Here is a 12,006-nt window from a genome sequence, read left to right as displayed (position 1 = left end):
CTCTCTCTCTCTCTCTCTCTCTCTCTCTCTCTCTCTCTCTCTCTCTCTCTCTCTCTCTCACACACACACACACACACACACACACACACACACACTTGTTTGTTTTGCTTTATTTATTTTCCAAGATAGTGTTTCTCTGTGTAACAGCCATAACTGTCCTGGTAGACTCTGTAGACCAGACTGGCCTTGAACCCACAAAGATCCACTTGCCTCTGCTCTTGAGTGCTGGGATTAAAGACATGTGCCACCACCACCTGATCCCCCTCTTCTTTTTCCTTGTTATACTTCATCTGGAACGACTTTAGTCTCTAAATATCTTTACCTTCTTTCTTCTTTGGATGGTCTTATTTTTTTCCCTCTCCTTGTTTATCCCCTGTTTTTATCTTTTAACTTTTGCAATATCATCTCCAGGAAATTTTGTTTTTCCTTAAAATTTTGTTTTTCATTTTATATGTTTGGATACATGTATGTTTTATGAACCACATGGCATACAGTGCCCATGGAGGCTAGAAGAGGGGTCAGAGCCCCTGGAAATGAAGTTGGAAATAGTTGTTAACCACGTTGTGGGTGCTGGAAATCAAACCCCAGGTCCTCTGAAAAGCAATCACTTGTACTTGCCATATGTACTTGCTTAGTGTTTTTTTTTTTTCTTCTCAAATCACGCTTTATTGGAGCCTCTTGGTTGAAGGGAGAGCAGAAAGTGAGGGGCTGCTTAGTGTTTTAATAAGCAGATGACTTTGATCATGGCAGTTTTGCATTTCTTATTTTTGAAAATTTAGTATATTTATACAATATATTTTGATCATAGCCATTACTTACCCTACAAACTCTCACTATTACCTTCCATGTTTCCCTCCAAACTCCATAGTCTCCTCTAATACCCCAAGTCCAGTTAATACTGCCGTTGTTTACATGTGTTTGGGACCACCTACTAAGACGTCTACAGTATACTAGCAGCCACATCCCCAAAGGAAGTGATCAATTCTCTGCTGCAGCCTGTGAGAACAGCTCCAGAATTGTATCCAGAGTTGCAGAAAAAATATCTTCAGAGCAGCAAGGACATTAGGAAAATTTCTTTTCTATCGAAAAGAAAAAGACATATACAATCTGAGGGTCTTGCTTTTTTTTTTTTTTTTTTAATTTCCTGGTCTTGTTCTCTAGTTCCAATTCTCTAGCTCTAATTCTCTTATTCCAATTCTCTCCATCTCCTTTGTTCACATAGCTTATATAAACATATTCAATAACAAACTTTTTTTAAATTGATTTTATTGAGCTGTACATTTTTCTCTGCTCCCTTCCATTCCTCTCCCCTCCCCTTCATCCCTCTCCTATGGTCCCCATGCTCCCAACTTACTCAGGAGATGTTGTTATTTTCTACTTCCCATGTAGATTAGATCCAAGTATGTCTCTCTTAGTATCCTCATTGTTGTCTAGGGTCTCTGGGATTGTGATTTGTGGGCTGGTTTTCTTTGCGGTTATGTTTAAAAACAACTTATGAGTGAGTACATATGATAATTGTCTTTTTGGGTCTGGGTTACCTCACTCAAAACAATGTTTTCTAGCTTTATCCATTTTCCTGCAAAATTCAAGCTGTCACTTTTTTTCTGCTGTGCAGTACTCTATTGTGTAAATGTACCACATTTTCCTTATCCATTCTTTGGACAAGGGGCATTTAGGTTGCTTCCAGGTTCTGGCTATGAACATAGTTGAGCATATGTCCTTATGGTATGATTGAGCATGCTTTGGGTATATACTCAAAAGTGGTATTGCTGGGTCTTGAGGAAGGTTGTTTCCTAATTTTCTGAGAAATTGCTATACTGACATCGAAAGGGGCTGTACCAGCTTACACTCCCACCAGCAATGCAGGAGTGTTCCCTTTACCCCACATCCGCTCCAGCATAAGTTTTCATTGGTGTTTTTGATCTTGGCCATTTTTACAGGTGTAAGATGGAATCTCAGAGTTGTTTTGATTTGCATTTCTCTGATGACTAAGGATGTTGAACATTTGTCTTTCAGCCATTTTAGATTCCACTGTTGAGAGTTCTCTGTTTAGGTCTGTACTCCATTTTTATATTGGATTATTTGTTCTTTTGATGACCAATTTCTTGAGTTCTTTGTATATTGGAGATCAGCCCTCTATCTGATGTGGGGATTTCCAATCTGTAGGCTGCTGTTTTATCTTATTGACCGTGTTCTTTGCTTTACAGAAGCTTTTCAGTTTTAGGAGGTCCCATTTATTAATTGTTTCTGTCAGTGTCTGTGCTACTGGGTTTATATTTAGGAGGTGATCTCCTGTGCATTCAAGTGTACTTCCCACTTGAGGTTCAGTGTGGCTGGCTGTATGTTGAGATCTTTGATCCATCTGGACTTGAGTTTTGTGCATGGTGATAGACATGGATCTATTTTCATTCTTTTACATGTTGATATCCAGTTATGCCAGCACTATTTGTTAAATATGCTTTCTTTTTTCCATTTGATATTTTTTGCTTCTTTGTCAAAAATCAGGTGTTCATAGATGTATGGATTAATATTTGGGTCTTCAATTCCGTTCCTGTCTGTTTTTATGCCAATATCAGGCTGTTTTCAGTACTGTAACTCTGTAGTAGAGTTTGAAGTCAGGGATTGTGATGCCTTCAGAAGTTCTTTTATTGTACAGGATTGTTTTGGCTATCCTGGGTTTTTTGCTTTTCCTTATGAAGTTGAGTGTCGTTTTTTTGAAGTCCGTGAAGAATTCTGTTGGGATTTTGTTGGAAGGAATTGCATTGAATCTGTAGATTGCTTTTGGTAAGATTGCCATTTTTACTATGTTATTCCTGCCTACCCAAGAGCATGGGAGATCTTTCCACTTTCTGGTGTCTTCTTCAGTTTCTTTCTTCAAAGATTTAAAGATTTTGTCATACAGGTCTTCCACTTGTAATATTTTAATATGGCCCCTGCGATTGTGTTTATCTTTCTCTTCATTTCTATATATTTTTCTCATTATCTGTAGTACTTGATGTTGTGTTCTTAAATTCCTTTAAGTATTTTTATCCTGGGAAGTTTTGATTTCTCTTTCTATGAATAGATTTTGCTACATATCATAATCTCAGTTGACAGCTTAAGCTTTCAGAATAAGCTTTCAGAACTTAGAATACATCTTTCTAAGGCCTTCCTGCCTTAAACATCATAGTTGAAAAATTAGGTATTACTTTGGTAGATGTACCTTCGAGAGTGACTTGACATTTCTTTCCGGTACCCTTTATTCTGTGCTTCTAACGTTTTGACAGTATGTTGTGTTGGGGTGGCCTTTGTTTTCCATTCTCTTTTGGTCTTTTCTATTCGGTGTTTAGTTAGACCTCTTGAATAAGGCATCTCTTCCTCCAGGTTTGAGGAGGTTTTCTGGAAATTCTAGCATAATATTCCTGTGTGTGTATTTTGTTTGTTTGTTTATTTTTAATGCCCATAATTTGCATGCCAGATCTTTTCACAGTATCTCAAAAGAAACAGACCAAAAAAAAAAAAAACTCCCCAAAACCCTGAATTCTCGTTTGTGTGTGTGTGTGTGTGTAATTTGTTTGTTTGGTTTGGGTTTTTTTTTTTTTTTTTTTTTTTTTTTTTTTTTTTTTTTTTTTTTTTTTTTTTTTTTTTTTTTTTTTTTTTTTTTTTTTGGTTTTGAGTGTTCCAATTCCTCTGCTTATACCTTTTAGTTGTCTGTCTTCATCAGTTGTCTGTCTTCATGTAAAGCAAAACTAGCACACAGACCTAAGGCATTTTGCTTTGTAGACAATTCTTTGCTACTTTATGCACATTCTCACATTTCTCTACCATGCCTTCACCTTACAGATGTAAAATGGCCCATCTGAAGAAAATTGTTTTGGGGAGATTTGTGTTTTTTGGATTGTTCTGTTTTGTTTTCTCAGCACTTCCTATTCTGACTTATTCTATTTCTTGGGTTTTTAGCATGGGATTAGTTAATAGTAGGATTTTTAACCAAGATAATATTGGTCATCATTACAGGATTGATACTGTATCAATATTGAATGATTAGAGATTATCATTTGCCATTCATTTACATGAAGAGATAGACTTTGAATAGCATATAAAAAGAAAAAACTGCTCTTCAATTGTTTACATTGAATGTGGATTTGTGTGTGGGTATGTACACATATGTGGAGGCCAGTAGTTGATGTTAAGTGTCTTTCTCAATCCCTCACCTCATATTTGGAGGCAAGACCTTTTGCACCTGGCTTTCTCCAGTGTGCTAGGTTGGTTAGCCATAGAGCTCTATGGGCCCCTGGGCTCTATTTTCCCAGCATTAGACTTATGTATTGTGTATCACAATGCTTGACTTTTGGTGGTTTCTGGAGATCCAAACTTAAGTTGTGTTGGTTGTACACAGCAAGCATTTAACAAACTAATCACCTTTACAGCCGTTGGTAGTTTTGTTTTTCTTTAGTCTTCTTAAAGTAACACAATTATAACTTATTTATACAGTTGAGGATGTATAGTACAAGAGTAGGTAAGGAGTGTCAAAGCCGTGGGAGTTTTTATGGAGAGTAACTGATATCTCAATTACTACAGCAGATACACTGTTGGATGAGGATGGGCCACTTGTTCATCCAGGCTGCTCAGCTAGCTTAGCCCCCAATAATCACACAGAAACTGTGTTCATTGAATCACTGCTTGGCCGATTAGCTCTAGCTTCTTATTGGCTAACTTTAATCTTAGTTTAACCCATCTCCACTAATCTGTCTATCACCACGTGGCAGTGGCTTACCAGCAAAGTTTTGGCATGCCTGACTTTGGCCAAGGCTCCATGGTGGCTCCCTGACTCCACCCTTCTTTCTCCCAGCATTCAGTCCAGCTTTCCCTGCCTATGTAAGTTCTGCTTTGCTATAGGTCCAAAGCAGTTTCTTTATTTATTAATGACAATCACAGCACACAGATCAATACACTCTTAAATATCTTGAATAGGGAAAATAAAAAGAAAGATTCTTTGTATGTCCAGGGAACATACAGAGATCTTGAAACTACAGACTCCTCTGTGATAATAGAAGTTATTGTGGTCACATTTATAGGAGATGAAATAAACACTAGAATTTTCCCAGTCTTTGTTGTCTGAATTTTCTTCTCACTGATGAAATGACTGGAAGGAAGAAAGTAACAGTTAATGAATGTGCTTATTTATTGTAAAGGTCATAAAATTAGTATGCTAAGAACTTTTTCCTGTGACTTAACTTCTTAAAAGTGATACTAAAGAAGTGAGTTAAACAATAAAAAACTTTGCTGGGCGGTGGTAGCGCACGCCTTTAATCCCAGCACTCGGGAAGCAGAGGCAGGCGGATCTCTGTGAGTTCGAGACCAGCCTGGTCTACAGAGCAAGTTCCAGGACAGGCTCCAAAACCAGAGAAACCCTGTCTCGAAAAACTAAAAAAAAAAAAAAAAAAAACAATAAAAAACTTTGCTGTGATAAATTGCAAATGAACATGATCATTTCATGCAATTCAAAAAAACTCTTAATACATTTGAATGTGTAATAAAGGAGGTAGACATGGAATTTCTACTCTTTGCTATCAATGACACCATTAACTTGGGTCTTTTATTTGTCTCTAAGTCTGTCTTTCTGTCTTGCTTAAGCATCTTTTCCAAAGGACCAGTCAGATGGGCCAGCAGGTAACTGTGCTTGCCCCACAAGTTTGGCAGCCTCATTTCTGTCCTCATAACCCATGTGAGAGTAGGAGAGAACTCCCTCCTAAAGGTTGCCCTCTGACTTCACAGTTGCATGGTGACTCAATTGTTACTCACACAAGTCATCATCATCATCATCCAAGTGCACACAAATATTTTTTTTTGGTTAATTGTCTTTTGTTTTCGAGACAGGGTTTTTCTCTGTATCTCTGGCTGTCCTGGAACTCACTGTAGACCATGCTGGACCTGAACTCACAGAGATCTTACAGCCTCTGCCTCCCTGAGTGCTAGAATTAAAGGTGTGCACCACCATTGTCTGACTAATAAATTTTTAAAAATAAAATCAATATCTAGGATCAATTCTTTTATTTTAGTGGAAGGTTTTTTTTTTATTATTAAGTATTCTAGTGCCTTTACCGATTAGTTGGAAGGCTAAATAACATACTAAGTGTACTGTATTTCCTTTTCAGGAGATTGTAAGAACAATGTTCTTATAGCAGGAACCATTCAAGTAAATGGCCATGGAGGACAGCCATCAAAACTTGTGAAGAGAGGGCCTGGGAGGAAGCCTAAGGCAGAAGCTAACACCAGCAGTGGTGAAGTCACACATAAGAAGAGAGGTAGAAAGCCCAAGAAACTGCAGTGTGCAAAGCAAGAAAACTCTGAGCAAAATAACTTGCCTCCAATCAGGACTGACATGGTTCCTTCCTCAACATGCAACTTTCTTTCTGAAACTAATGTTGTTAAGGAGGATTTGTTACAGAAAAAGAGTCGTGGAGGTAGAAAACCCAAAAGGAAGATGAAAACACAAAGCCTAGATTCAGAACTCATAGTTCCTACAAATGTTAAAGTGTTAAGGAGAAGTAACCGGAAAAAAACAGATGGTCCTATAGATGAGGAAGAAGAGTTTGAAGAACTCAAAGGCTCTGAACCTCACATGAGAACTAGAAACCAAGGTCGAAGGACAGCTTTCTATAATGAGGATGACTCAGAGGAAGAGCAGAGGCAGCTGTTATTTGAAGACACCTCTTTGACTTTTGGGACTTCTAGTAGAGGACGGGTCCGAAAGTTGACTGAAAAAGCAAAGGCTAATTTAATCGGTTGGTAGCTGGAAGTAAAATATTGTACTTCAAAATCTGTGAAGCAGGTACAGTTAAGGAGTTAGTAGAACTAAAGTTTCTGCTTCCTGGCTGCTATGATGGATTAGGGAATGTTACAATTTGACTTGGGTAAAAAGGAGGCAAAAAAGAAAATAAAAAAAGACAAATTTAGAAAATAATTTACGTCTTTGAATGAAAAAATCTATATACATATATATTTCAAATGTTTGCTATTTATTGCCCTTAAGTAGGTTATCATTTTCACATTCATTTCATTCACAGTTTGAAATTGAGAACCTGTTAGAAATTCTTGGTTTATTTATGGAAGAGACAGTTCCGCTACACTCTTAAGTATTACTAGTGATAGAATGTTTCCTGGTAAAGTGAATTATTTTCGACCAAGTAAGGGACATTTTTACTGATGCAGAAGTCATGCCCTTAGGAAGAAAGCTATTACCCAGTAGCAGTACATTAAACGTTTCCTCTAAAGATAGCTTCAAAGTTCCCACCATTCGTTATCCTGAAGAATGTTAGTTGTAGGGTGTTCAACACAGAATATCTAGAGGAAGCTTTTATTTTACTCCATTTTTGCCAGACTTAGGAGAAAATGTATTGATGCAAAGAAAACATATCCACATTGGAAAACATTTGACTGTCTAATTTTTCAGACCTTGATTCTTATATCAGTCACTCTGTCTCTGTTTATTGTGCCAAAGACTGAGAATCAGTGCAGTGGAAAGCCTGTTTTTGACTGTTGAGACAGCATACACTTTTCAATACTGGAAAAGCTATATATTCTAAAGAGCAAGTTATTACAGGATTATGCTGAGTTGTATCTTTTTTTGGTACTAATAGTAGGGAAATAATGCACTGGTGGGTCCTTTGACAGAGATATCTTAGAGAAAATGGTTAAGTGGTTAAAGGATTCAAGGAAAATACAGGAAAAAAAAGTAAGAAATTTGATGTTTACTTGATGTGGATTAATGTCATTTTTAAATTTCAGACATATCCAATAGGCTAAAATGCTTACAAAGAACCATGTCTGTGTGCGTGTGTATATTGATAAATGGGTGTGATTGAATATATATATAAGTATATATATACACAAATGCATACTTAAGTACTATTACCCAGGTATACATTCTTTTTTCAGGATTTTTTTTAGATAGTAGTAGAATGAAAACAATTTTAAAATGTTATACTTTATAGTTTAATTTTAAGAAAAAGATTGGTTATTTTCAACTATTAAAAGTTAAAAATAGGCCAAATCACTTTTTATGCAATCATGTTTTATACATTGGTCTCATTGCACATTGTGTTTTTTCTGCACTTTTTACGGTATCCTTATCACGCTGGTATCTCAATATACACTCTAAAGAGAAACACCCATTTAATGATTGTGCCTTGTATTCTATTATTTTTTGCATCATTAGTAAAATTAAGTTGTCTATTGTAAATGATAACTATATGACTTAGGAGAATGTATTACTATATGTACTGCTGTGGAAAAGGAGAGCAGTTATTTATTTGTTTATGGTACATTAGTTATTTTATACCTTGAAAACCAACGTAAATGCCATTTCTATTGTTTAAAATTACTTTTTTTAAGTTTTAAGAATGTAGTATTTTCTGAGGACTGATATGGTACAAAAAAATGTAACCAAAATTTTCAGATACTACATTTTTAAAGAGGAAGAATGGGGAAAATATATATCAGCATGACTGATCCTGATGTAGAGAATAAAGTCTTTAATTGAACCCTGGCAAAATATATAATTAGATTATATAATTGTTTCCTTGTTTCCAATAAGGATAAATGTTATCTGTCATTTAACTGTCTCGAAGAATGAAAAGTGATGTATTGGGCTTTTTAGATCATTTCTAACAAGATTTGTAGAGAAACCCTCCAGTGAAACTTAAGTGAACCATTTTCCAGATCTTAACTTGATTGCTATGATTTTACAGTTGAAAAATAATTTCAAATTTTTTAGGTTTTTGTACATTTATTTTTTTCTAACAAATATATTGAACTATATAATTGAAGTTAAGTAGTTAACGCTTCATAATGCAGAAATGGATGACGTGTTATATAGAAAAATGAGTCAATTTCACCGTTATTAAAAATGATAGTGTGTATGTTGGAAATTTAAGTCATTAAAGTAATTAGTTGCTTTTGAAGGGAATCTATTTGAAAAATGTAATTTCCTGATGTTGTCTGCATTGTATTAGAAAAATGGACTAAAATCCATTTTTATAGAAAAAATGTAGTTGTAAGGTGTGTTCAGTAAAAGAAAGCTCACACAGTCTTAGTGTGGAGGACCTCTTGGATGGTGCACAGATAGTTCCAACTTCTGAGCAATGAAATAAATATTTCCATCTTTCTTATAACAAGGAAATATTATTTCTGTTTTAAAGACACTGTATATTTATGACCATGTTTGGACATTTTTTTCAGACACTGGTTTCTTAGTAAAGCAAAATGACTTGGATCAGACTATTTGTAATTGAAACACTTAAGATATATTAATACCAGATACAGATTTTATATTTTTATAATTTAGCTTCTGTAGATTGTAAAAGTTGAATTAAGAAATTTAAGTCATCATGTTTTGGGTTTTACCACTTGGAAAAGTCTCCTTTGAGACAATAACATCATGTATGTTTATAGATCAGAAGGAATTGATAGCATTTGTCTTAAGTAAGCAATAAGAAAAATATCAAGTTTACTGAAACTTTCAGAAATAAAATGTGTTAGGCTCATGGAACATAAAAAAAAAATCAGTCTTCAGGCTGAGCTCAGTGGTGCATGCCTGTAATCCCAGCGTTCAGGAGATTGAGGCAGGACCATCAGGAGTTCAAAGTTACCTTTAACTGCAAACCAACTTCAAAACTAGGGCTACAACAGCATCAACACTCCCAAAACCAGTTTATATGTCTAATATTCAACCATTGTGTTCTTTTATGCTATCCTGAGTTCACAAAACATGAGTTTAATAGCATTTTAAATGTTGTCATAGGGTAGTTTAAAGATTCCGTCTAATTACAATCTACCAGCCTTTGGAAGTGGAAATATAGGTTCTTAAAATCTCACCCTTCACAGCCTTCTCTAGAGCAATCTGTTTCTGCATATGAATATACTGAAGATTAAAGGCCTTATTGCCATTGTTTTACTGCATTGTATTACTGTGACTCTAAAGACTGGATTACTATAATTGAATAACTGTAGAGCATTCGTCAGGTGATTAGGCCACATTGGATCTAAGAGATTGACTGGATTCAGTTATACTTGGAAATTATGTAAGACCTTGAACAGCAAACACATTCCCTTTCCACAGAATTGTTAACGGAACTGTCCCTTAGCTGCAGCATCGTAGATTAACCAGATACCTTCACAGGTCTACTGAAATCAAATTTTGGCCCTGTGTGATGTTAGCAGCATTTGTATGATTAATTTCAGTCAGTAGTGTTATTGACATTCCATTTTATACCCATAGCCATCTATAAATTTGTTTCAAATGTTAAGTTGAAAGGAACTGGTTTTAAGCTTTCTATCTAAAGAAAACAAATTGATTTTTAATATCTTGTTCACTTGAAATTTATTTTTAGTAGGTTGAATGGACCAAGGTACTTGTGTGATAAAGGGCTATTATCAGTGTTCATCCTATATGCAGGAAGTATACTATTTTAAAAATGAGAATGGGCTTGGGGGATTACTTTCATCTAGAATATTACTCCTAATTTTTCTAGAAGCTCTTGCTAACAGTAGTAGCTTGATTAGGTAATAAGTTGTCTTACACTAAAAATGGAGAAGGTACCTTTGCATTTTTTTTAAAAAGTTCTCGATTTCTACATGACTTAAACTAAAATTAATGCATTTACTAAGAAACTATTTTGTTTTTAATTATACTTATCAAAGTGCTCCAAATGAAAAAATCAATTTGAACTATGTACAATACCCCAGGAAGAGGTCAAATTGAGTCAGAAGACTGTAAGTACCACTGTGAGCGCTCTGGAGGTGAACCTGCACACATTACAGTGAGTAGACTATCTGAGCTATAAATATATTTTTTAGTTTCAATAGCTGTTTTGAAATACTTTTTTAATGCAGATAAAAATATCAGGAAATTAACCATATATGGCACAAACCAAATACATAGTAGTCTATGGATGAGTTTCTACATTTAAAGAGCTAAGAAGATAGGTTCAGGATTGTATTATAGTACATGCACTTACAAGGCAGATGCACACACATGCTGGTTACTTTCAAGGATGTGGGTGTTGATTTATCACAACAATAAATTAAAAAATAAGATACAATGTTACGTTTTTAGACCATACTGAAACTGCAAGAAGAGACAGGTCTTAAAAAGTTATTAAGAAAACTACTAAATCCCACCATGGGATACTTAGACATGTGTAGGACATAGCTCAATTTTTAAAAAGCAACTGACCTAAAGGGTTAAAGTTGTAACTGACACATTTCAAATTAAAATTATGTTTATTTTGTACAGAAAGCAATGTTAAACACAAGCAAATCTGTTGTATGTAATAAGTGACAGAGTTTTTTAAAAATTATTTAGCTTTATTGATGTTTTTGTTTTATTTTCTAGACCTGGAGTATCATGTCATAAACGGCAGTCTTGCACCGAGGTAGCAGGCTTTTTCTTTTTGTACATACTGATTGGACCTTTCTTTATTGTTCTGTGGACACTTTCTATGTTAGTTTTGATGCATAATTCTTGGAATCCTTTTATACAAACTAGAATGTATGTGTAAGAATTCCCATCCCTGCAATGTAGTAACTATAAACTTATTTTTAAATAAATAGAAAACTTGTTTTTCTAAGCCATTTTGTAGAGCCTCATGATTTCTTTGCTGTTTTATTTGTTTTGGTTAGTTTTGGGCAACATTAAGCAATTGGTACATACTCAGTAGGCAACTTACCAAAGCAATTGTGATATAGAAGCCATTATGTAAATTCTAGTTCATTAGAGGTTCCATTTTTCTGTCTATTTGTGAAATGTTAAAATCACTATCAAAGATTTCAAACACCTATTGTAATTCCAGAGTGACTAAAAATTAAAAATAAAGACTCCTTTGCCTTTCTATGTGTATATTTAAAACAGCTTTATTGGCTCGTTGTACCTAAGTTATTGCATTGGTAATAGTTATTATATTTTTATGAGGGCTACACATCAAGAGAACATTTTGCATAAACATTTACTTAAAGGTGAAGTTT

General features: G+C 34.9%; 1 protein-coding gene across 2 annotated transcripts in view; it reads left to right on the top strand.

Moving 5' to 3' along the window:
* Phip (pleckstrin homology domain interacting protein) overlaps positions 1-11,612 on the top strand; it is a 119,631-nt gene extending 108,019 nt beyond the window's left edge. For both annotated transcript variants that reach the window (XM_050125019.1, XM_050125010.1), the window contains exon 40: positions 6,138-11,612. In XM_050125019.1, coding sequence (XP_049980976.1) covers positions 6,138-6,775 — 638 coding nt within the window. In that variant the 3' untranslated portion in view covers positions 6,776-11,612. The remainder of the gene's footprint in view (positions 1-6,137) is intronic.
* The last annotated feature ends 394 nt before the right edge of the window (positions 11,613-12,006 follow it).

This window comes from Alexandromys fortis, unplaced genomic scaffold, assembly GCF_014885135.2.
Source record: "Alexandromys fortis isolate MF-2015 unplaced genomic scaffold, M_Fortis_MF-2015_v1.1 scaffold_22, whole genome shotgun sequence".
In the NCBI taxonomy this organism is placed as follows: Eukaryota; Metazoa; Chordata; class Mammalia; order Rodentia; family Cricetidae; genus Alexandromys; species Alexandromys fortis.
The sequence above is the reverse complement of the archived record's forward strand: the minus strand, read 5'-3'. Positions and strand labels throughout refer to the sequence as shown.